Genomic DNA, 22,425 nt, shown 5'->3' with positions numbered 1-22,425 from the left:
TCATGACGCACAAAAAGGATCTCATTGATAATTGTGAAGTTTTAATCTGAGTAATCCTTTGCCCTGATTGTGTGTCTGTGCCTGTGTGGCTGTTTGATTGTGTTATGTTTAATCTCCTCTTGGATGTGTAATGTAGAGCAGACAGTGGAGGATGGTGTGTGTGTGTGTGTGTGTGTGTGTGTGTCTGTGAATGTTTGGTTGGACATGTGTTGAGTATGTGGGTGAGAGACAGACAAAAGCTGCATATATCCCTTTCTTCATGCTGGTGGAATTACCAGCCCACCTCTCCAACTCCCAAGAGTGTTATTTTCAGCTCTGATGGCTTTCAGTAAACACACACACATACACACAGACACACTTTTTTTACAAACCTATGGGCTCTATCGCTGCTGCCCAGCTGCCTCTAAACCCCAGATCATGGTAATAAAACACCCAAGCCATTAATTTCTAGATTTATTCAGCCTTTATTTATACTCTGTTGAGCCAGGGGTTTTACCAGCGACCAGTAGTGGAGTTGAGCTTATGTGCAGGTCTATAGAGTACAGGATCCCTGTTATCTGGGCACATGGAGTGCAGCCACTTCTCTCTCTGGAAACAGAGATAAAATGGACCCCTGGCTAAATGAAAATTTCAGAAACCATGTTGGTTTTCTATCTTTTGATGCTGAATTATAAATTGGTGTTGTAATTTCCAGTTTAAGGAAGAGAAGACACAATTGTACCTAACTCATAGCTTTGCCAACAAGATTTATGTGGATGGTCTTTACTGCCTGATTTAACTTTTAAGAGTAAAAAAAACATCTTTTAGAAAAATCTTTTTGAAACAAAAACATGTATGTGTTGCATATTTACTGACCTCCTTTGTGTCACTGCCTGTGATTGGTGCCCAGGAGAGTCTGTAAAGGACGATGTCACTAGCTGAGTGATCCCAGCTGACCTGGAAGCTTACTGTGCTGATCTCACTGGAGCGCAGGTTCAAAGGACCAGGAACAGGAGCTGAACGGCAGAGAAGAGGTTTTTATTTGTGTGCATTTTGTTACATATAAATATTCCCTTTAGTCTAGCGGTCAATTCCATTCTGAACATTTTTAATTAACCTGATGAATTTCCTTTTAGTTTTGTGATATTAAATAAAGGAGAACTATCCAATGGGAGCTCAGCTGACAATATATATGCAGTCATGAAACTTTCATGGAACTGTGCAAGAAATATTTTCTGTTTCGGTTTTAGAAACATTTCCTGATTGTTATAAAGCAAGAACAAAGATTATTTTTGATTGTTATCAATACGTATATTCCCAAAATGTGACAACCAGTATCTAGGTTGCACAAAGTGTAGGAAGCATCAAGACGTGTGTTGTTAAAAACGTGAGAGTTAAAGCTCTCATGAGGACCTTTGGTTTGTGTTGATTTTGGCGCCCCCTGTGGACATCCTGGTACCTCTCATTACTTTGCTAATTCTGTCTTGCTTATGTGTACATAGTGCAACCAATAAAACTCATCATTGTTTCTTAATTGCTCATCAAGAATCTGAAAGAAAAGAGGTTGTTGTTGTTGGCAGGAATGGTTTCATCCATTAATAACAACTAAATAAAATAATAAATAATAAAAGTCTGACTGCTGATAGTCTCGTTTGCTTCTGTGGGTTATAAAGACACATCAATATTATTTTCTGAATATTTCATAATCAGCTGAAAACTCCTCACAGGAGCTTTAAATGCAACATATACTACTAACATGATACGCTTACTAAACTAGATATAAACTGCTGCTTCACTTAATGTGGGGGCTGATTTATGGAACAGGTTTAACTGTTTCTTGTTTCTGTTTGTTGAACATTTAATTTAACTTTTAATAACATTTTTGTACAGTAACAAAGCCCGGGCCCTCCTCATTTCCTTTTTATCCACTCAGAAACATAAAAGTGCTGACACATTTGTGTGTGTTCATGAACCTCCTCTTTTAAAGCTGCTCCATTGAACAAAGTTTGCCAGTAGACAAATAAAAATCAACTTGGCCCTTTAAAGTCAGTAAGTTTAAAAGTTGCTGGCCAGAAATACATTTCTTTCTGCTGACTCAGCACTGGAGCCCGACTGATTGTTGCTTAAAGGGATATTTCAACAAATCAATATCTGTTAGCATGACAGAATAGTAAGGGACAGCGAAATGACCTTTTAATGTGACTCTGCTATTATGCTGAGGTGTAAATGAGATGGGCAGACAGCCAAAAGGACCACTGGAGGTAATAAAATTCAACACTGTTTGGCCCCAAGAGAGGAATGGTTTGCCTCCCCAGAGTACGGATACATCTAATTTCAAGAAATTGAGGCAAAATGTCTTAAGCAGAGATTGAAAAAAGGACATGGATTATTACCAATTTGGAAGACAAATTGAAAAATAAAGGAACAAATGGACTTAGTTATTACCAATAGAGGGAACATTTGTCAGCTACATCTGTTCATTCAAAAAAAGATTTACTGACTAATTAAGCACTGTTTTTCAGTAGTATCATTACAGTCATGAAAATCAGTTTCTTACTGGTTGTGAATCCATCTGTGAGCGGCTCTGACGGGCCCTCATCATATAAGGCAAATACGGCGACTGAGTACTCCGTCAATGACGATAAACCATTCAGGTCTAAAGTGTTGCCAGAGGACACCTCCACCTGCAAACACACACACATGGTCACTTGACAAAATCGTTACAAAAATTAGATAGTTTGAACACAGCCAACTACAGAGGACTCAAATGTATCTGAATGTCCAATAAATAGATGTATTGTACTTTGTGTTGTTTACATATGCGTCTACTGTATGACACTGTGAGTTTACCAGCCATTCTTTCAAGCGTTTATCCAACTAATGCATTGACACTAAAACACACACACACACAGACACACACACACACACACACTTTCTAGCTCATACCAATCACGCCTGTGTAAATGTAATACCTGTTCATTTTCCAAACTAATTTATATATCTGCTCAATACTCATTATAGTTTGACCTTTTCAGAAAAACCACAATCCAATTAATCTCCTCTTCTATCCTTCCTTCTCTTTTTACCCTTTCGGTCTCATCTCATCCAGACACAGATGCTCACAGATAGAAATGCTGTTAAGTCATAATACATAAACACATAATAAAAAAATGAGGTATGAAAAAACTTGAACTCAGTGTCACAGTACCTCCTTCTCAACTAGTCCGTCTGTCTTGATCCACACAACACGGTAACCTTTAACTTCTGTGGGCACTGGGTCCCAGCTGATGTGGGCGGAGTTGTGAGTGATGTCAGAGAGTTGAAGGTTTCTGGGTGGGCTCAGTGGCACTAAGAGGAAAGAGACGGAGAGAGCAAAGTGTTGTTTGTGTTTGGATGTTGTCTGGCTTTTAGCTTGATGAGTTTACATCTTTCAATTTGAGAACTTCTTTTGAAGGACAAACACTTTGTCCGATCCTTTCCCTTCTTTTCCTAAAGGGCTGTTTTAGGGTGATGGTTAAGGTACTGGTAAAGGTGTAGAATGAGAATATATGTGTATGAATCAATGTGCATTTCTCACATGTAGTTTCCTGGTTTGTAACAGGGTCGCCAGCTTCCTCTCCGTACATTGCATAGACAGTGACGGTATATTCAGTGTGAGGGATCAACCCATCCAGCTCCAGCTCTGTCACTGCATCTGATACTTTAACCTGCAGACAAAGATGCACAAAAACCCACAAAACAGCATCTAAAACATTTTGGAAATGACAAACTCTGTTAACCTGAATTTATTCAAAGAATCTAAACCTTCTCATTCTCTTTCTTTCCCTACCTCCTTCTCGTCCACTTCTCCCCCATCTACTGTAAGCGGTGCATACAGCAGCATGTAGCCAGAGACTCTGTCCACACTGTCCCATCTTGCTTTCATGGTCCTGTGAGTCACATCAAACAGCTGGAGGCCTGTCACTGTGGGAAGAGCCACTACACAGAAGACCACACAACGACAGAGATAATAGACAGTTCAGTCAGGAAGGGATCATTTAAAAAAAACAAAAAAACAAGTCCTCTAAATTTATTTTAAATTAAGACATTTGAGTGTTAGAGTTACAACCATTGTCTAGTATTAGCATTTATTCTGAGTGTGTTTGGCATGTGTGTTTGTGTATAAGAATAAACTTACAGGTTGTTTCTGATCCTCTCAGAGCTTCACTCGCCTCGCTTGCGTACACGGCAAACACGGCAAGCTGGTACTCAGTGAGAGAGCTCAGATGCTGTAACAGCACTGAAGTGTCATTGCCGTCCACCACTTCCTGGAATGTGAGAGCATAAGTCAGGCAAAGAGGGAGACAGAGAGAGTTGGGAAAGACAGATGGAAGGGACAGAAAACAAGTACCGGGTGGGGAAATGGAGGGAGGAGTTGGGGGAGAAAGAATGGCAGGGAAAATGGAAATTGGGGCAATAGATGGGGGAGATGAAAATGAAAAATAGAAGAGAGGAAGAGAGAGGAAAGCCATGCAGGAAAGGGAGATTGAAAGAGAATGGTAGAAAAGGGGAAAGAGTCGATTTATTGATTGGGAGAATGCACCAATGTCCAAAGCAAAATAATATTTTTTCGGTTGACAGTTGTGATACAGATTAGGTCTGGACTGAGCCAGCTGGAAGGTTCTCCTCCCATTCGGCTCCAGACCATCTGGTCCCTGTAAACCCAGCTGAGCAAAAGATTTAAAGGTTTCTGTGGTCAAATGTTCTGGAAAAAAACAGGCAGGTGCCCGGATCAGCCAGAGTATCATTTCAAAGCGAGCCTTCATTACCTGCATGGACGTTCCGGGGAATTCTGAATGGAGGGATGGGAGCCGCAGAGAGGAATAGAAGAATGTCACCACAAGCATTTCAGGGGAAGAAAACTGAGCAAATACTTGCTTTAAAACCCCAGATAAAGTTACTCCCATTGGTGTAGTAACAATGATGGAGAAACAGAGAGTAGCATGGACTGAACTCCCTTCAAAACCTCAGTATATTTTGTGTTGCTAGAGGCTTTTGTATATCAGGGAACTTTTGTTTTTTACTGCTTGCATGTATAGGTCTTTATTTTCTAAAGTTGGGCATTTGTTTGTGTTGTATTCTTTTAATTATTTTCCTGAATTTATTAGGTAAAACACTATTTCATTACAATTAGTTAAATGGTTTTCTTCACAAAACCCCCCCCCACAGTAAATAGTACCTCGTCTGGTTGCCCTCCCGCAGAAGGGTAATAAATCACTCTGTATTTCTCGACGTTCCCGGGGGCGTGGCTCCATGAAACCCGAAAGCTTCGTTCCGCCACCTCTGATGTCACCAGGTCAAGCGGTGGCCCAATTGTCTCTGGTATTTTCTCTGAAGAATCAAAAGCAGACAAAAAGGAACAGAGAAGAGTTACCATCAGATTACTTGAAGTCACTCCCAGTGAGAAACTTTCAAGTGGAAAAACCAACATGCAATGAGAATAATAAGTAATGGTTATCATTTCTATTTGGCGTTCTATGACACCAAAAAGACAAACTTAAACCGCATTAAATATAACCATAACCCATCTCTGGCTACTCAAGCTTCATCTAAATATACAGGGTTTGATGCACATATTCCGCACTGTTATTTTAATGTCTTTTGATCTTTCAGCCATTTAAATGCACATCAGGAAGAGCTGATGTTATCACACTTAGTTGACTGAAAATGTACTTTGCCTATGTTTGTATAAAAATGCTTATCAGATTTATTAAGTATGCTGCCACAAAGCTGCAGTCTTTCCACTCTCTCTCTCCCCTGTCACACTTTATCCTTACTCTGCTTTATGTCCTTGTCTTGCTGCACCACTTGTTCACACACAGTTTGGGTCAGTCCCTCCACTATGGAGCTCATGATGTTGAAGTCAGCCACATTGTAGACGTGACTGTTGTGGGGCTCTGTGGCGATGGAGCGCAACTCATTCTCATCTGCATTCTTCACACCTGAGAAGGTAAGGGCAGATGACCGACTATTAGCATTTAAGCAGCGTTTCGATGAGTGGGGAAAAAATGATCAAAAGAACGTTCCGCACGAGAGTGTTGATGTGTTCTCACCAATTGCGAACAGCTCAACCCCAGCATTTCTGAGGCTCTCTGCAGGTGGAATGACGTCATCCTGGGACTTCCCGTCTGTGATGAGGATCCCGATCTTGGGTATCCCGACCCGTGAACCAGATTCAGGCTTAAAGCAGTTCTCCAAGATATAAGTCAATGCAAGGCCTTGAGAAACAGAGACAGCAAAAAAGAATGGGGAGAAGGAGTTTAAGGAGTAGAGGGATGAAAAAAGAACAATGAGAGGCAGCAGCTTAATTGGAAAAAAATTGAAGCCTAAGAAAACAAGAGGTAGAGTTAAATGTGGAGGTAGTAAACATGAACAGCATTAGGAAAGCACAGAGAATGACGGTTCAAAAACCCAATAGGAAGAAAAAGAGAAAGGTTAACAATAAACAGTGAGTTGAAAACAACAGGTCATATCAGGAACATCCATCACCTGTGAGGGTGTTTCCTCCCTTGTACGGCAGGTTCTTGACGGCATCAATAACAGCGTCTTTAGTGTAAAAAGCATTTAGATGCCACTCTATCCTGGGATCCCCACTGTACTGAGCCAGACCTAAAACACAAAACAAAGATCTTTTTTTATTATTCATTTATACTTAGCCTGAAATTATCACAACACAAACACCTCAACTGCTGGGCAGATATGAGCAAAGTAGCCGGATTAATTCAACTGTAAAAAATATTTTTCAAACATCAGAACTCTGTATCTGTTCCCATGGAGTTAGCCATCTGTTCGAGTAGCAGTGACCTACCTATCCTCGTCTTATCTATGCCAACATCAAAGGCATTGACCAGGTTTTCCAAGAACATGCGGACCAGGCGGAAGTTAAGGCGACCAATACTCCAGGAGCCATCCACCAGGATAACGATGTCTGCAATGGCCTCGGTGCGACACACAAACTGGTCGACTAAAAGAAAAAGAGGAGAGAAGATGGAGTGACATGCATTCAAACTGACCACTACCGGGGATAAACAAACAAGACAGAGGACGGATGAACAGGAAAATTTAAGGCGGCTGATGTGCAGCCAACACTCCAAAAACAAAATACCGGTATATGCATAAAAGTACAGTACAGTACATACAGTGCAATGGAACAAATACAAAGACACAATCTGAACCTCTGTTAACTGTCAAGTTGTAACACACATCCTGCATCTCCTCTTTTTATCTTTTTCTCCACACGTGGACAACACACGATATAGAAATAGCATTTCAGCATCTTCCTTTGAAATCACGACATACAACATCTTTGTGCACTTAACTTACTCTCGCAACAATTCATATGAAAACAGACTCACTCACTGCATTTAAAATATGATTATAAAAGGAAATCTACAGCAAAAACCTCCCACCTGGGACTAATAGTGAGATATTGGATATGGGTCAATATTGTAGGCGCTGTCTCACGCACACACCCACACACAGACACACACACACACACACACACACTTTTATTGTTTCATTTATCATAATTACATAACTGCTTATCTTGTCATCCTGCTGGCAGTGATTTCCTTCAGAAGAACACATCCACTTAAAGAACATGCTGATAAGGTCAGATATTTGTGTCTGGATAGAAAAAGGTGGTGAAAAGAATGCTGACTGTAGGACAAGCCGGATTTATACTTTGAATTGTTTTAAATTTAAATATGAAGATAAAGCTAACAGAGCGGAGAGATGACACACTGTGTGGGCAAAGATTATTCACATGCTGCAGGAAAGCATTGTTCTTTTTTATTAATTAATCCAAACGGCACAAAAAAAGCACTTGATAATGTAACATCTTCAATATGACATAAGTGAAAATGTCTCTATTTCTAACTATGCTCTTAAAAATATGGTATAATCGCAATGTCCTTGACTAGAACCAAGACCTTTGATGCAACTGGGTTTCCTTCTATGTTGCTCTCTTTACACAAATTCAACCTTAAGAGGGAGTTTATACTAACTGGTCTTGTAGATATTTGTCATAAATCCACACAAGCATGAATGACTCTGGTGTTTAACATGAACAGGTGGCTAGTGGCCTAAAACAACCCAACTTTAGAAGAAACATAGACAGGGCTGTGACTAACTATATTCTGGAAATCTTAAAGAATGTATTTCCTCGATAAAGGTAAATGTATCAGCTGTGCTATTTGTGCCTCATTCTAAAGCCAACATCTCTCTGAAGCTTGAAATTCAAAAAGGCCGCATAGTGTAACGATGAGCAAAGCAGGTATTCGTTTCAAGAAGCGTTTCTCCAGACAGAGCCCTCTCTCTGCTGTCTGTGTCTGTGTGACTGTTTGAACCATCCATCTGCCGCAGACCGCAGACGGAGAGAAGGAGAGAAGAGGAGACAGGAAAACGTTCAGAGCTAGCTGATGATAATCTTTTGGTTTGCAAATGCAAAACATGAAAGGCTGAGATGATATTATAAAATACTCTTCAGGTAATGTTTGCCAAGAAGATTATAAATAGTTCAGGTATATTATGGTCACAAAGGGCTGATTAGCCTTCTGAAAAGAGAGGAGAGAAGAGGAGCTGTAGCTTAGTGGGAGCACTTAAACAAAATGGCAAAAGGTTGAGAGGTCAAAAAGTGAAGAGATGGTTCTTTGTAAAGTTCCTCTGAACAAACAAGCATGGCCTTTAAAGAAACTTGGAGGTTAAAGAGAAATAAGAGAGAACCATTACTTGGCACCAGAAAGACTGCTATAAAAAAAAGATGGAAGCTGGAAACAGCGACACGGATTGAGTGAGGAGCTATTTTATGATTTAAAAAAAAAAGGTTGAGATATTCAGGAGGTGTTAGGATACTTCTTTTAACACTTCTGGTACATAGAGGAATGTGTGGATGAGGAACTTTATTGTTCAAGAAAGACAGAGTCAGACAAGAAGAGTGGGAACTGAACAATGAGAAAAAGCAATCAAGACGGACGAAAGGGATGTAAACAGAGGATTAGAGGGTCAAAATGAAGCTAATTACAGATGACTGGTCATTCTCTCAGTCTTTATTGGCAGAGGGGTGAGAACGTCCTTCAACCAGGCTGACACTGGTGTTTAAAATCCAAACCAGTAATCAGAGCCTTCTGATGACCGTAAACAGTCAGTTAAGTTGTATATTGGGGGGGGGGGGGGTGTACAAAGGGGAGAGATGTATACTGTATGTATACTCTGTCCTACACATACTGTACAGAGGAATTGAATGAATGCCTTTTTTATCTTCCTCTGCCTGAGTGCAAGACAATAGCAGACTTGTCAAAGGTCCCTTTAATTCTTCTACTTTTGCAGATCTTCTCAACCTCGTTCCCCCGCTCTTTTCCTCTCGTCTAACGCCTTCGCTGTGGGTCAGAGTGCGGTAACTGGGGAACAGTGGGTTACTGTGTAGGTGCGCACAATGAGGGAGAAAAAAAATGAGAAGGGAAAACAAGGAAATACATGTAGCAAGATGAAAGAACACTTGAACACTGAGGAGACAAGATCTTGTATTTTAGGTTTGATAAAATGTTGCAGGTATACTGACATATTCTGATGTGCCAAGTCTTCTCTTTGTTCGAGTCTACAGTTACTCCTAATCCTCTCTCCACTCGTCAATGAAATATTGGTTTACAACATTTAAACTTCAAGCCGTGAGATGACATTGCTGTGCTTAAAGAAAAAGCAAAATCTCTGAGTACAAATTACACTAAACAATCATTTCAGTTTCACCATCCACTGACAGTTCCTAACATCTTTAATGGTAGACTGACTTCGACTATAACAGAGCTCGGCCTGTTTTCTTTCCTTTTATAACATCTCAACAAGCTAATGGAACCAAAACCTTCAGTTCAGTATTTATGTTTCACTTGCCCCCTATGTTACACTCTGTTTCACTTTGTTAGGGATGCACAATTAACCAAAATATGATCATTAATGCAATGGAAATGAGTAATACTTTTTTATGTGTTGAACTGAGGCCTGAGTATTACAGCCACGCTCAAGCTAGCTATCAGCCATACCCTCAGATTAATTACTGCCAATTTAATGATAAAAAACGTTTTCTTGTTTGTTTTGGGATTCAGGAGGAGGATTATGATTGTATGATTCAAAAGTTAATTCCCCATGTTTTTATCCTACATGACCTTACAGTATTTATTTGGAAAAAATTCCTGCTTTTTTTTATTGTATTATATACCACAGATATTGCAAGGCCAGTTTTTCCAATATTGTTCAGCACTACTATTCATCTGTATCATCTGGCTTTTGTAAGTGCTATCTGATGGCAGTAGCATAGCATGTATGTCCACTGTTTTCAAGAGTTGTTGTGCAAATACATGAGGCCTTTCAGTTGCAATGCTAATATACAAAATAAAGGTTTCTAAATAGGCAAAGCACAGATGTTACTTTTGACATTAATGTATGCTTCTTTCTGTTCAATCGTCCTCACACGTTATGACAGAGTGACAGCATGTATAAGATGACACTGAAACTTCAGAGGCTATAACTCAAACACTTCATTCTCCAGTTGAATTTTCAGATTTGTGTTTCTGTCTTTATGAGCCTTGATAGCAAACCATGAGGTTGGCACATCCACATTTGAACCTTGTTTGCATAGACCCACAAGATTAGTAAAGGCGCTGCCATCTCTGAACCCTTTTACATGCAGAAGAAGAATTGGATAAGCACCAACCATAATTAGCATGCGAGCATGTGATTAGACAGACTGTCCACCTGGTGTCCATGAGAGAGAGAGAGAGAGAGAGAGAGAGAGAGAGAGAGAGAGAGAGAGAGAGCAACCACAATTTACAACTCAGCCCACAGTGCAGTCAGCACTGTTGTGGGAAAAAAATGTGGCTCCTTGACAATTGAATTAGCTTGTGTGGGAGTTGAGAAATGGGTATTAAAAATGGGAGTGCAACAATGGAAAGCACTGTTGGCGGGCTGCAACTTCTAGCAGAGCAAAGACAGACATGAGGCCACAGTGACGGTGACAGAGGCGTGGGACACAGCTGGGAACTTTAACAGAGAAAACACTCCATATTAGTAGAAGTTAGTAGTAGCTACAACTTGTAGCAGTATTCACAAATCAAGCACATAACGGTTTAAAACACAACAAACATTTTATCAACAAAGCAGTCCAGAGTAATTAAAGCAATGCAGATTATTGTGTAATCTCATATTCTCAGGAGGGCACACACAAGTTCAAACATACGGATATAGTCATGAGAGTATAGTGTGCATTATACAAAAAGAAGTTAATACAGAAAGTCACACATCACATCCTCAAATCCACACACTTATTGAGTTCATAAGACTTTTCCACCCTCAGTTTCTTTGTCGCTCTGTTCTCATTAACAGCAGCTCTTTCCTTGCCGTCCTTGATTTATTACTGACCCCAATTTAGCCAGGGATCAGTGGAGTGCGCTGTCATTTCAATCTCCCTTTAGTTAAGTTTTATTTCCCCTGCCTCTCTGATTGTGTTTCAGTGTCTGGAATTAACATTGAGCACTGTGACTGACATGCAGATGGATACAAAGTAGCGGCGACAGTCTCTACATCAGTGAGAACATTTCCATTTTTCTCTCAGCACAAGTTTGATTCCTGTACGAACCGGCCTTCAGAGGAGCTCTTCACCTCCAAGTGAAGGCGAATTGATTACACTATAAGTGAATGATGATTCCCAAATAGTTTAACTTCAGTCGATATGTTTGATTTTGATGTATTAATCCACTCTGTCTTAATATACACTTCCGAGACATGATGAAATGATATTATACAGTAGGTGAACAGCCTCTTTTATGGTCACCCCTGGGAGATGTTTTCTCGATATATCATCGCTGATGAATAGTAATAGGATCCATTTCCTGTCCTGCTCTTTATCATGTAGAGCCCAATGTTTCAACATAAGCAATTCCCTGTATATATATATATATATATATATATATATATATATATATATATACATATATATATATATATATATATACACACACACACACACACACACACACACACACACACACACACACACACACACACACACACACACACACTGTATACATGGAGAAAATGTCCACTTTAAATCAATAGAGTCTGCTCCCGTCGCCCTTGTGTGTGGGTGTGCCTCTTAATGTGCTTTACCAAACTGACATGAAAATGTGGAGAGTGTTTCAAGAGAAACACACAACAAAAGCCATAATCAAGAGAAAAACTCACTTTGCAGACTGCTTTTACACATCAGTACACACCTCATTAACTATATGGGCCACAAAAACAGACCAATATTTGCCATTTTAAACCAAAATACCAAAACGTTTTCAGCTTCTGAACCTGCAGATGTTCAGAGCATTTAGCTGAAAATAAAAGACAAACATGAAAATTCACATCTTTGAGATACCGCAATCTGCCTCCACCCCCTGTGGATACAATGAAAGGGCACTGGGACAGATCCTCAATGGAAAGGATGTTAGCTTTCTATCTGTTTTTACATTTTTATTTAGGATGTTAACTTTCCTATTTCTGAACAAACTACAGCCAACTTTTTTATCATACCAGGCTAACAAGCTGAATGTGCATACAGCCATTTTGGAAATCCCAGAAGTCTTTCATCAAGCATTTACCTTTAGTCACCAGTGTTTTTATTGATACAGTCCAGATATTAGACGTTAATTCGCATTATTATTTGTACATTTCCTTTAAGTTGAGATTGTCCTGAGAGAGAATGAGTAGTACTATGTGCCTCTAAGTCTGGGAGATCATACTCAACTATGAGTCATTGGTAATGATGAAGGTTGTGGTATGATTACAAAATCTAAACAAGCTTTTTTCAGTAACATTGAGATCATGAGAAGTGAGGGTTTTTTGAAGAATGCTTTTAAAGTCAAGCAGGAAGTTTAACACTCATATGTTACATCAGCAGTGACAAAAACTGACAATAAAATAAGTCCATGATCCAGTGTAACTGGTTCTTGCTGAAGAAGTTCATTCAGTTTGAATTGAACCCAAGAAGAAAATCTCTAAAACACACACACACAAAAAAGGTGAGATTGATATCTGAAAAGTGACGTTTGAAATTAATAAATCACCAGCTAGTACAAGAGTAGCAGTGAACATCTCAAAGTTACTGCTTCATTCTCAAGGTTTAAACCTGCTTGAGCATCAGAGAGCTGTTATAGGTCACGTACAGAAGGCTTTCCTCTGCAGAGAAGACACAGGTTTGGACACAGGGGGCTAACTTATTCAATCATGAGACAGGCAGCAGATTGATACACCTGTCGTTTGCTCAGTGGCCCTCAGAGCAGCTCAGACAAACTCAGCCAGGCACAAACATTCATATTCATCTGCGAGTCCTCTGGGCCTTTGTCAGAGGGAGTGTGTGAGCTTGTATGTGTGTGTGTGTGTGTGTGTGTGTCTGTGTGTGTCAGTAGTGTTACCCAGGTGGTTTTAAGGTGTAATCCGACAGCTGTTTATAGGCAGTTTGCATCGTTCCACCAGAGACCTTTCCCCCTGCTTGGCCTGCTGATCTTTAATCCACCGTCGTGTTCAGCTCGACTGATCACACAGACGTTCTGACAACACAGACTCTATATGTATGCTGAACACAGCACACGGTGCTGAAACCTGTCTGTCTCTCCCAGTCTGTCGCTCCATCTCTACCTGTCTCTGTTTGCCTTGCTCTTTTCTTCTTTTCACTTAGTTTATCTCCCTCTAATCTTCCTGTCTTGCACACACAGAGACACAGACACACACACGCATGCATGCACGCACGCACGCACGCACGCACGCACGCACACACACACACATACACACATACACAAATACACTTGTTGAACTTTTCAGATTGTGTAGTCCCTCTTATCATATCTGGTTATTTTTTTAGCTCTGTGCACACATCGTAAGAAGCATAGAAATGGGTGCGTCTCTGTAAAAGGCTTTTTGTGTCACTGTTTAATAAAATACTGGTTTACTTATTAATCATGCAGGCAGCGGGGTCGGTTCGTCTGCAAGCCCAGCCCTTTTCTGTCTCCCCACCATGTTTCCTTTTCTATCTTTAAGTTGGCCTAAGTGAAGCACAAGAAGATATTTGATCAAAAGATAAATACATTTTTCAACTCAAAGAAAGATATACTAATGGCAAACATTTGTGTGGTGCAGCCAGGACTGTGTTAAGAGGATTAACACCAACAACAACTTATAAGCATTAGAAAAACCACAGTAAGTTATCCAGTACAGAGCTATGAATTGCCCATATTAAAATGCCCTGTCTCCTTTTAAAACACCATCTTCTCAACAGCAAGTGAAAACATATCACATATCAAAATATGTGAATATGGTCTATTTAGCAATATAGCCCAGCATGCGGTGACATTTCACGCAACAGTTCAAAGGTCTGGTGTGCTTTCTCAATCACTAAGTGTTAACTGTTGGGATTACGAGGAGGTGGGAAATGGGAGGATAGGATGGAAAGGAAAGAGAGCAACAGAGACCAAAGAGTTGAAGAATAGTGAGGCTGTAAAACATAAATGAATAGAAAAAAACGCATGCAGGTAAAAAAGAATAAGGAGATATGTGATGTTTGACCACTTAATGCAAAAACAGAAAACAGGGTAAAGCCAAAGTGGCATGGCTCACATCATATCCAGAGATCTGGACAGTGTGCTATAACTTCCATGTGTGACCATGAAGAGGGAGGTAAGGATGGGGGTACAATTAGGGAGGAAGTGGATGCTAATTGTTCGAATTAACCTCTGCACTTAAGAAGTCCTTGCCCGTAATGACCAAACTGCCATTAGCATTAGCACATTCACTCACACACACACACACACACACACACACACACACACACACACACACACACACACACACACACACACACACACACACACACACACACACACACACACACACACACACACACACACACACACACACGCACTTGTTAACCATCGTCAAACAATTACCTCAACTCATCCATGACCCTCCTCTCACTTAATCGAGGACAAGGACAGAAATCTGGCTAGCACAGAGACCACACACACATGTCCAAGTCAGCAATGACTGATCTCCTGCAAAGTCTCTGATGGCACATCCAAGATTTTTATTTTTTTGAGTTCCTATCAACAGGAATAATTCAATGACTGGCGAGTGTCCAAAACAAAATGTAAAACACAACTCATAATGACGGAAAAACCATTGGAGAGACAAATGGAAATGAAATGCTCATTACTGGCGTTTCTCTTTGTCGCCTCACTTTTTATGTGGGTTTATTTTAATTCTTTCTCTTTGAGTACCTTTCCTGAACACTCTCCTTAGCTCGCCCTTCACACACTACACGTCCCACATTGTTCGTGAATCACATCCACAACATCAATTTAACAATTCTTGGAGCCTTTCACGCTTTTCAGCCATGACATACATCTCTGGCTCTTTTTACTCGTAAAGGAAAAGAAATGATGTAATGTTAGGAGGCAGTCAAAGGAACTGATAGCATCGCTCTTAAGTTGGTTTGTAATCTGAACATAAACGAATTGACAGCATGATTTCACTGTATTTGTCCACTTTCATTTGTAGGAGCAGGTTTGGCCTCTTCACTTGGTTTCTTTGTCCATTTGTCGGCCAATACTGACAAATCTCTGGCCAAAAGTCTTGAACATCTTCAGGAGCCACTGAGCATTACGCTGACTGAATGTTGAGGTTAGGAATTAAAATATTTATAGCACAAATGCAAAACCACAGAGGAAGAGTAGAGATGGTAATTCTGGAAACTAATAGGCCAATAAATGAAGCAACACACACACATTAAGACCTGCACATTTAGCACACAGGCACAAAAAGATGGAGAGATTTAGACTAAATTAATCTTAAAGCCGGGAATTAGCGAGGTGATAACACACACACACACACATACACCAACACACACATTGCTAGAGAGAGCCAAAGCTGACATTAATGCTAATGTTAGGAATTAAAGTTGCCTATAAATATAGAGACCTCTCTCACTCTTGAGGTGAGTGTTTGTTAGCCTCTGCAGATGTGATGGATATTAGAGGACTCTTTCTCTCTCTTTCACCATCAGAGAGCTGAATGTCAACAGAATCTCATTGGCCTCTAGTTCAACTTTAACTGTCTGTCCCTCGGGTTCAATCTGTGTGTGTCTGCCCGTCTGAGCTCTGGTTTAAAGCCTCCGTCAGAGAGGGAGGAAGGCAACACTCCACTCACATCCTATTTGGTCAAGTGTATCGAAAGAGGCAAAATAGAAGTAAGGGAATAGATCTGAAAAACTTCAGAACCATTACAACAATGTTTGCAACTTAAGAGAAAATGAAGGCAAAATAGGGGAAATCAATCAAAAACGACATGTTTAAACATACTCTGTTTAGAGATAAGGCTATGTTTCAATAGAAGTCAGACAGATTTTTTTGTGGGGCCCCTGACCAGCCTCTCTTAATGGGTGCATTTAGGGATTTCAGGAATTTTCTGTTACAACAAAATATTTTATATTGTTGTAGCTGTTTCAACAGAAGAGCTCTAAGCTGTGATGAAGAGCAAACCTGTGATGACTAACAGTATCTGTTAAGATCTTTAGGACGATAACCATCTGTTTTACTACTGGAGGCTACTGACCCACATTTGTAACAAATTTAGTGATGAACACACCTTAACTACAACACACAGACACAGAGACACACACACACACACACACACACACACACACACACACCCTCCACCTGATTTAATATCATGCAGCTGTACAAACAGGTTTTATTTTTGAGAAAACATTGTGTAGGGCAAACTTACAATGAAAATATATTACTGTCTTCTCTGGGAGCCACTAATAGATTTGTTCTGGCTTTGATAAGACAGACACATTTATTTAATGTCATTGGCTGCATGTTTGCTTTACCGGCTTTATTTTAAGTGAAACATGGATGAAACCATGAGCAGGTGCTTGTTATGAAGCAGATAGTGAAACAAAAATCTGTTTTGAAATGATTGTGTGAAAGGGAAAAGATCATTTCTAAAGTACCGCTTTTACAAGACAGTTTAAAGCATAGATAAGATCATGTAAAGAATACTTCAAGTGCTCCAACCTACATGACAAAATATGGTTTTTTTTTGTGTTATCCATAATACATTTCTGACCCATCACTGCTATGGTTAAAATAGAGATTTAAAAAAAAGAACAAGTATGACCCTTTTAGATCACATTACCTAGTTTTATTGTCCACCTACAAGGATCTATTAATATAACACAAAAAATAGAGTGAACATGTTTCTTTTTGTTCTCGCCTTGATATCCAATAATATATATTTTCCAACCGAATGCAACCAATAACTTTAATCAGAAGAGCTAAAATTCAAGGTTCCGTTGTTACCAATCCACAAGGCTCAATTACTTCAGTTTAAGTGGCTCCCATCTTTGTTCCCTTGACGGCAATTTCACTAGAGATTGCAATGTTATTGTTTCTAAGTCAATTTTAGTTCAAGAGGCTAGTCCAACATTACAAACCAGAATTTGCTCCAGGAGGCTCAACACTCTGTGCAGCATGCAGCAACCTCTACCATTTGACCCTTGATTTGTGAGAAAGAGAAACAATATAACAGGAAAAAATGTAAAGAAACCTCAGAGAGGGCAGGAGAGGAATTAATCATTTTTTCCAGGACAGATAACCATAGAATAGATTGAAGACTGACCTTTCCAAGTCTAATTCAATGTAATTTGCCAAATATTTATGATAAAATTACTTTTAGATTTCACTCTTGTCTGGAGGACCAAAGTTGTGGATGGACGTACCTGTCTCAATGACTCCTTATATTCTATTAGCAAAATGTTTTATGTGCTCCGATGCTGATGTGTGAAATATAAACACATACTGTACAAATACAAATGTTAATGTGAAAACGGTAGGAAAAATAAACAAGTAAAAAAGTGAATTTTCTAATTCAAACTGAGTTATCAGTTATCAAACTGGTCTATTGTACTTTCCTGAGGTTGGGTTAAAAGTTGGCTGTGATCAGGCAGTGAGGTAATCCCTCAATGGAACCACCTCTCCTGGAAGAAGGTGCTCAACATATTTAATCAGAGTGAAGTTTCTCAAATTTGAGTAGAAACATTACATCTTGTAACCAGGCTGTTAAAGAAAGTGACTGTGGAGATTTAAAAAAAGAATATTTAATCTCAAAAGAGCTCTTAACACTGTAATTTATAGTCCATGTCTGTCCTGGCACAGACAATGTACTGTAATCTTTCTTATAATTAATACAATCCTCTAATATCCTGTGTTGGTTTCTGCACCCACATGCCTCCAAAATGTGTCCTCTGTTTTCGCTCAGGTCTCTCAGCTGTCCTGAGCTCTGAATCTCTCTCTCTCCTGGCTGCTGGTGCCTCAAGCAGACTTTGATCTGGGTTATCAGCCCTGCGGTGATTCAGTCTCTGTTTTCTCCATCTCTTCATTGTTTACATGTAGACCTGTCTCTCCTCTCCTTTCCCCTGCCTGTGTGAATTCTGGATTTGCCTCTCCTGTGTTTACCTGTCATCCTTCCAGGTCTCCATAATGGAGAGGAGGTTGTGTGGTTTCAGGTCATTCTTATACAGTGACAACAGCAGTTTCTCAACATCTTTCTGGATCCAAACTCTCCCCATAAGTTTTACAGGAATCTGTAACTCAGCCTGTACTTTGTGTTTTAATTATGTCTGAATGTAAGTTTATGGTTTGAGCCTTTTCAAAGGAGAATTTCTGTCACTGTTGGGACAGACAATCAAGTTTTATCTCTGTATCTAGACAAAATCATTTGTAAATACAGTGTTTTTGTGTGCTTTTTCATCTATTGCATGTTTGTCTGTCTATGAATCGTTCCTCTGTCTTTCCTGAGGTATATTTCATTTCTTCCAAGATAAAAAGTTAATTGGAGGAGTGAACTGTACAACATCAGCTGCTCATTGTGAAAAGTGATGATGGGACAACCAATCAAAAATTATCAAAAACTGATTGAACGAACCAACCCAAGCTACCATCTTGTTAGCCATGATCAAAATGCTAACAAGGTAGAAAAACAAAATATATACTATATATGGATATTAAAAAGGATTATGATAATGGTATGTGTCAATAAAGTTTGTCCAAGCAGAATTGCCTCCAGATAACCGACCTATAAAAGCCTCTGTTAGAAATTAACTGAAAAATAAGTCAAGTGAACAAAGATGGCAGCCTCTTAAACTGACGTAATAAAGCCCTGAGAGTATTGGCATTACACATGTGCTCTGTCCCATTCCAAACTGGAAAGACATGTTAGACTGTGACTTAGAATAAAGTATGCATTTCAAGCACTGAAACCAGTTTTTAATGCAGCCAGTTGATTAAGGAGCCCAGAGAGAGGCTTTTGTTGGCAGAGATAATACTGACAGAAACAAGTGGAAAATGAACTTATGACAAATTTAGCTGGCAATCCAGCTGGCAGCAGCTGTAATTCTTTTCTGATTAATTATCTTGTTTTTTATATATATATATATATATATATATATATATATATATATATATAATTTAGTGGTAAGGGGACCCTTTCTTTTGAAATCATTATTCAAGTGGACCTTTCCTTGATTTGATCACAAACAGATTCAAGGTGATGTTCAGTATTACAGGTTCTCTTTGGGGATTCTTTTTAAAAGCAAAATGTGACTGTTAGTTTTTTGTCAGGGACAAAGATGTTGGTAAAAAAAAGTGAACAAATGAAAAACATGTAAATTTGTCCTATATTTCCACAACAAAAGCTTTACAGCTGATAAAGTACACCGACACTGCAAGTTAAAGCATATCAAAGTGTAACTACACACACACAGAGTGCTAACCTGCAGAGATATCTTCATAGCCCTCTAAATGATCCACACTCATAATATAGACATTGATTATATTCTTACTACCTCTGTTACTTTATAATTTACCCAGAATACTTCTTTCTCATACCTCCCTTCCTGTCTTCACACACAGAAAAAAATAAATCTTCACATGCCTCTGTATTAGGTTTTCAATTCAACTTCTAAAAGGAAGCGTGGTGTGGTAATTACTCCAGGTTGGTTAGGGGAGGATGAAGTTAAGGCAATTATGTTTCACAGTAATTATGTCTCTCTGATGTTACTAATTACAAAGAGCACACAAAGAATGACTTTACTGATTCGACAGATATGTATTCTGCTTTTGTCTGCAGACAATGACACAGCAAAAAGGGGGAAAAAAAAGTCAGACCCTTTAACTCAAAAAGTGATATTTAAGAGGAAAAGGAATTCTCCATGCAGCTTCCAGAAGTGTGCAGCTGAATCTTCTGCTCAGATCAATGGTCGATTTAAAAAACTGCAAAAATGCTTCTTTCCAAACTGAGATTTGACCGGTGAGACCCTGACCGATGGCTTTGAATCATCGATTTTCTGCTAGCAGACCTACAAATGACTGACATCAATACGGGAAACTTAGACTGCAAACTACAAACCAAGGTAAAATATTTTCTTATTGCCTTTTCCTGTTTGCTAAGAGCCCAAATAAGTCAATGACAGCACAAGAGCAGACATAAAATACATTTCATTTAAGGCTCTGGGGATGGACAGTGTGTATTTAGTTCAGAGCAGCCTGTGCTTGCGCTCTCAAAGATACAGTTTAGTAATTTGTAGAGAACAAAGTGGGAGGCTAAGGTGGTTATTACACTGAGAGCAGAGGCAATTGTGGGACAATTCCTTTGCCTAATGGCCCTCTCCCCTCTACTTTAAAACACATCCAAGCAACTTCAAACCAACTTACTGAGATTCTCACATACACACACACTCACACGTCTGGACGCTACAGAGGTAGACAAACACATGTGCTTAAGTACAACTGAATATTTCTCTTTTCTGACCTTGACTTACCAACATGAGAGGCAAAATATGGTTTGAAGTATTCCACACAGGAAAAAACACATTACTTGTGTCAGTTTTTGTATACAACCCATGAAGCCTGTTGTCATTAGATGTAAATTGCTGGACAGTCTTTATTTCCTTATACACTGAGGTGTGACCCTGACATATAAGACACAGTGACAGACACAGAAGGCCAGAAAAAACACACACACACACACACACACACACACACACACACACACACACACACACACACACACACACACACACACACACACACACACACACACACACACACACACACACACACACACACACACACACACACACACACACACACACACACACACACAAAACACAAACACAAAACACAAACACAAAACACATCAGCAAGGGGATGAGAATATGAGGCAGCTGTTAATGAAAGGTTTTGTAAACAACCCACCCTGACATTAAAGTGAGCTGATTACTACTCTGGAACAAAGCTGTGATGGACTGGGTTTGCATATCTATTACACACGTACACACCAACACAAACACACAGATACACACACAAAAGCACAATCCCTTATAGGCACCGCGGGACATTAGTATTATCACTGTAGAACATAAATAGTCACTCACAAAGCATGATGGAGAGTGAGAGAAAACAAAGTCCTCGCACGTACAACATAAAAGAGCACCTTCTGCAGATACACAGTGAGACATTATCATCATCACTACAGTACACAAAGCTGCATACACAAGCACTACCGCACGCACACAAAGACAATAAATTCACACATTCCATTGAAGCACAGCAGGATATTATCATAATCCCCAACAGGTATGAGGCAGAACGCCAATCAAGGTCACCTCTGCTGCAGAGAGCGGAGAGTGTCTCAGATAAGAGACAGAAGGAAACCCAATTTTTAATCTGCCTCCCGACGGAAAGAAGGGTGAGCAGGAGAGCAAGAGAGACACAAAGAAGAAAAGAACTTCAAAGATATGAGAGCCTGTGTGTGCATGAGTACAGTTAAAGTTTTTTGTTTTTCAAAACTATATTTTTTTTTTTACATTTTCTTGTGTTTCAGATCTAGTTTTAATTATTTTTGTTGAGATAACAACATATAAAGATAATTCAGTTGTCCACGAAAGGAAAAGCTATAAACATGAAAATACTAAACTTTTGTCTTTTATTATAAATGAAGGGAAGGAGAAGGTATGGGTAATCTCACATTACTCACTGTGAAGCCAGTACTTTTTCTATAGCTCAATATGTTGGTCAATATATTGTAGTAAGGGCACTTTGAGTCTTAACAGACGTCGCTGTCAGCATGAAATGTATATTAATTTACTATCAATATATTCACTTCCACCGAGAGCCAATTTATTAAGTATTCATTGATGCAAAGTGTCGATAAATAAGCTTTATAGCACAGTTAATTGCTCTATATCTCCCTCGCTCTCGTTCTCTTTCTGTGAGTGTGTGTGTGTGTGTGTGTGTGCCCCTCTTGTGCTCCGTCAGC

At 39.5% G+C, this 22,425-nt stretch overlaps 1 protein-coding gene across 1 annotated transcript in view; it reads right to left on the bottom strand.

Annotated features, from left to right (window-relative positions):
- The window catches only part of col14a1a (collagen, type XIV, alpha 1a), a 118,296-nt gene that overhangs the window by 74,992 nt on the left and 20,879 nt on the right, over nt 1-22,425 (bottom strand). Inside the window, exons 6-16 of the mRNA XM_065957744.1 lie at nt 6,827-6,982; nt 6,508-6,627; nt 6,072-6,236; nt 5,796-5,960; nt 5,198-5,349; nt 4,157-4,286; nt 3,809-3,957; nt 3,557-3,686; nt 3,188-3,327; nt 2,537-2,663; nt 856-995 (exon numbers count right to left, since the gene is read on the bottom strand). Coding sequence (XP_065813816.1) covers nt 856-995; nt 2,537-2,663; nt 3,188-3,327; nt 3,557-3,686; nt 3,809-3,957; nt 4,157-4,286; nt 5,198-5,349; nt 5,796-5,960; nt 6,072-6,236; nt 6,508-6,627; nt 6,827-6,982 — 1,574 coding nt within the window. The remainder of the gene's footprint in view (nt 1-855; nt 996-2,536; nt 2,664-3,187; nt 3,328-3,556; nt 3,687-3,808; nt 3,958-4,156; nt 4,287-5,197; nt 5,350-5,795; nt 5,961-6,071; nt 6,237-6,507; nt 6,628-6,826; nt 6,983-22,425) is intronic.

Source organism: Labrus bergylta, chromosome 8 (genome assembly GCF_963930695.1).
Source record: "Labrus bergylta chromosome 8, fLabBer1.1, whole genome shotgun sequence".
NCBI classification, from domain to species: domain Eukaryota; kingdom Metazoa; phylum Chordata; class Actinopteri; order Labriformes; family Labridae; genus Labrus; species Labrus bergylta.
Note: the sequence above shows the minus strand (reverse complement) of the source record. Positions and strands in the feature narration are given on the sequence as shown.